Source organism: Prunus dulcis, chromosome 4, assembly GCF_902201215.1.
Source record: "Prunus dulcis chromosome 4, ALMONDv2, whole genome shotgun sequence".
Lineage (NCBI taxonomy): Eukaryota > Viridiplantae > Streptophyta > Magnoliopsida > Rosales > Rosaceae > Prunus > Prunus dulcis.
The window spans coordinates 16,476,819-16,480,807 of NC_047653.1; the positions used below are offsets into that span (position 1 = coordinate 16,476,819).

A 3,989-nucleotide genomic window follows, 5' to 3' on the forward strand; every position below is an offset into this window, starting at 1 on the left:
TAAGACAGCCTTCATGTGCCCAAGACATATAAGTGCTTTTGAATACACTATAATGCCTTTTGGCTTAAGAAATGCAGGAGCCACTTATCAAAGAGCAATGAATTGTGTCTTCCATGATATCATAGGGCATTCTCTGCAGGTGTATATAGATTATGTGGTGATTAAATCCCCATAAGAGGGAGATCATGTATCAAATCTGAGAAAGGCATTCCTAAGAATGAGACAACATAAATTGAAAATGAATCCCAAGAAGTGTTGTTTTTGGAGTTCAGGCAGGAAATTTCTTAGGTTTCTTGGTCCACCAAAGGGGCATAGAGATTGACAAAAATAAAGCAAAATCCATCATAGAAGCTCTACCACCTCAGGACAAGAGAGAGTTGCAGAGTCCCCTAGGAAAAATTAACTTTCTAAGGAGATTCATATCCAATTCTGCAGGAAATATCCAGCCCTTTTTCTCCTTGTTAAGGTTGAAGCATGAACAGACGTTTAAGTGGGAAGAGCATCACCAATAGGCTTTTGAGGAAATCAAACGCTACCTCTCAAATCCACCAGTTATGTCCCCACCAAAGAGAGGCAGACCACTCGAACTCTATGTTTCTGCATCAGAAGTATCCATTGGCAGTCTGCTGGTTCAAGATAATAAGGAAGGGAAAGAACATGCAGTATACTATTTGCGCAGAACTTTGACAGAAATAGAAAGGAAGTATTCTGCAATTGAAAGACTTTATTTAGCCTTATACCTCACTCCTGTGAAACTCAAACACTACATGCTGCCATTCACCATCTACATCATTGCCAAGACAGACCTAATCAAATACATGCTAACAAGGCCAATGTTGAGAGGCAGAATTGGCAAATGGACTCTGGCTTTGACAGAATTTGCTTTCAGATATGTTTCTCAAAAAGCTGTCAAAGGACAAGCTGTAGCATATTTCCTAGCAGATCACCAAGGAGAAGAGATTGAAAACATGAATTCTTTGGATATAACAAATGCAGATCTGTTGACTAGAGCTCTTACTTGCCTTAACAATCCTATCTATTCAGTTCACCTCACACCTTGGAAACTGTAATTTGATGGATCAAAGACTAATGTAACCTCTGGGGCAGGAATTATTTTTGGAAGAGCCACTGGGGATTGGACATTGTTATTCTTTCCAGTTAGATTTCCAATGCACCAACAATAGGGCTGAATATAAAGTTGTAATCATTGGCCTCGAAATGCTGGTAGAATTAGGAATCCAATTTGTAGAAATCTTGGGAGATTCCATGCTTGTGTTAAAGCAGATTGCTGGAGAATATAAGTGTCTAAATCCTTCTCTTGCTGTTTATTTAGTGGCAGCCAGAAATTTTCTAACAGAATTTAGGGAAGCTACTTGGGAACATATCCCAAGAGAAGAAAACTTTGTAGCCAATGAATTGGCTTAGGTAGCAACAGGTATACAAGTACCTAAGGACTGTGTGCAAAGGATCATCAAGGTAAGAAAGAAAAGTCTGTCATTTGTTCTGACCAGAGGAATATAGATAGATGTTAATTCTGCCATAATCACTAAAGATGATTGGAGAACTCCCATCATAAATTACTTCCAATATCCAACTCTGCCTTCTGAGAAAAGAATCAGAATCATGGCTCTAAACTACCTTATGTGGAATGAAGATTTGGTCCGAAAAAGCAAAGATGAGTTACTTTTGAGGTGCCTAGGAAAGAAAGAATACATGAAGGTCATGGGAGAAACCCGTGAAGGAATCTGTGGAGCTTATCAAGGTGGAAGAAAAATGTGCTGGTTAATTAAAAGGTATGGCTACTTCTGGCCACTTCTAGCCAACCATGATGAAGGATTGCATTGAGTATTCCAAGGGATGTGAGGCTTGTCAAAGGCATGGTCCAATCCAGCAGGCCCCTTCAGTCCCTATGAATCCAGTAGTCAAGCCATGGCCTTTCAAAGGATGGGTAATGGATCTCATTGGCAAGATTTATCTGGCCAGTAGCAAACAACACTGCTTCATCATTGTAGCCACATACTATTTCACTAAATGGGTGGAAGCCAAGCCTGTTAAATCCATTACATCTCAAGAGATCATCACCTTCATAGAAGAACAGATTATCCAAAGATTTGGCATTCCAGAATCAATCACAACAGACAGAGGATCTTCTTTCATATCCGAAGAAATGCTAGATATGTTACTATGCTCAAGCTAATGGACAGGCAGAATCAAGTAACAAGGTGATCATCAACATCATCAGAAAAATGCTTGAGAAAAATCCAAAGCAATGGCATTTGAAGTTATCAAAAACTCTGTGGGCATATAGGACTTCAAAGAGAGAAGCAACTGGCATGACCCCATATGCTCTAACTTATGGTCATGATGCAATTCTGCCTATGGAAATAGCAATCCAATCTCTCAGAATTGCTCAACAACACAATCTGACTAGATCAGACTACTCTCAAGCCATGTTGCTAGAACTAGAAGGATTGGATGCAAGTAGAATTGATATCCTCAACAAACTCTTAGCAGGAAAATAGGCTGTATCAAGGGCCTACAACAAAAGAGTCAAAAACAAGAGTTTTGAAGAGGGAGAGATACTCTGGAAAGCAGTTCTGCCCCTTGGAACACATATAGCTGGTTTTGGAAAGTGGTCACCTACATGGGAAGGTCCTTTCATAATTAACCAAATCCTTGGATTGGGAGCATACAGATTACAGGATCGAGATGGAGAAATCCATGCAGCACCAATCAATGACAAATGGTTGAAGAAATTTTATCCAACTATGTGGGATGCACAGGCAGTGCAAACAGATCCTGGAATTGAAGGAGAACAAGATAGAATTATTGTTTTGAATTTTGTTCAAGACATGTGCTTTTAATTTTTTTTGTTTTGTTATGTGTGTTTGTTCCTTGCGCTCTTTTATTTTCATTTAAATAAGAAGAGATTGAAAATACAAAAGTTTCACCAAAAACAAGATTTATATTAAATATAGTCATTTTCCATGACTAAGTTTTATTACATTCAAAGTCTAAAGTTTAAAGTCCTAGTTTCCTAAGAGTTTCTTGCAATTCGGCCTTCTTGGTAGAAATTTCTTGTTGAAGAAGCATCCCTTGATGAAGAGAGGCCTCAGCAATCTCCAATGCCGGCCTAGAAGCTGCAACCATGTCCTGTACAAGAAAAGTGGCCTTGGTCTTGGTGCCCAGTCCAGCCCCAAGTCTATTATCCCTCTCCCTTAGCACAGCCAGCTACTTCTGGAGTTCTTCAATTTCTCTTTCCAGCTTGTCAGCAACGGTCTTGGCCTCCTTATAACCCACAACTATCTGGTCCAGTTCTGCTTTCTGTTTCGCATAATCGGTCAAATTAGCTTCACGAGTAGCCGTGCAAAATTCAGAAGCTTTGAAGGAAGGCTTAAGGTCTTCATATCGAATGTGAAGATTGAGCACCTCTCTTGCTAGGCCTAGGCTGAGCTCAAGGACAGGTCTGGGAGCCATGTTCTCCCTATGCAACAGGTCCAGTTCTTTAATCAGCTGGTCAACGACTTCTCTATTCTCATCCAAGTCCAGCTCTGTTGACTGCCACATCTTTATTCTGTCCACTGCATCATCCCCTACTTTAGACTTGGCCTTGCCCGGAGTAGAGGTGAGCTACTCTAGCATGTCCAGCTAAGCATCCAGATCCATGGCTTCAAATTCTAATAGTTCTGGATTAGCAAATGAGGCCGTAGTAGGTGAACTAGGGATGGAGTGGATAGGCATCTGCTAAGAAATAATCTAAGTAAATTCCATGCTAAAATTTGAATAGGAAAAGAGTTAAAGACATGATGATACTCACAGCCACAATTAAGAAAGAATAGGAACTACCTCATATGCTGGAATAGAAGCAGAGTGCTCTACATCTACATCATCAAAAAGAGCCAATTCTGAACTAGTGGGCTCTGCTCTCTGGGTCTCTTGCTGTTTCTTCGCCAGCTCAATACTCTCTGCTATTATTTCAGTGGGAATTT

The 3,989-nt window shown here is 40.2% G+C and overlaps 1 protein-coding gene across 1 annotated transcript; it reads left to right on the forward strand.

The window, feature by feature from the left end:
• The first annotated feature begins 1,825 nt into the window (after positions 1–1,825).
• LOC117625510 lies at positions 1,826–2,522 on the forward strand. Its single transcript, XM_034357055.1, has 2 exons — positions 1,826–2,178; positions 2,309–2,522. Exons 1-2 carry the CDS (start codon positions 1,826–1,828, stop codon positions 2,520–2,522), a joined length of 567 nt encoding a protein of 188 aa, XP_034212946.1.
• Positions 2,523–3,989: the final 1,467 nt, after the last annotated feature.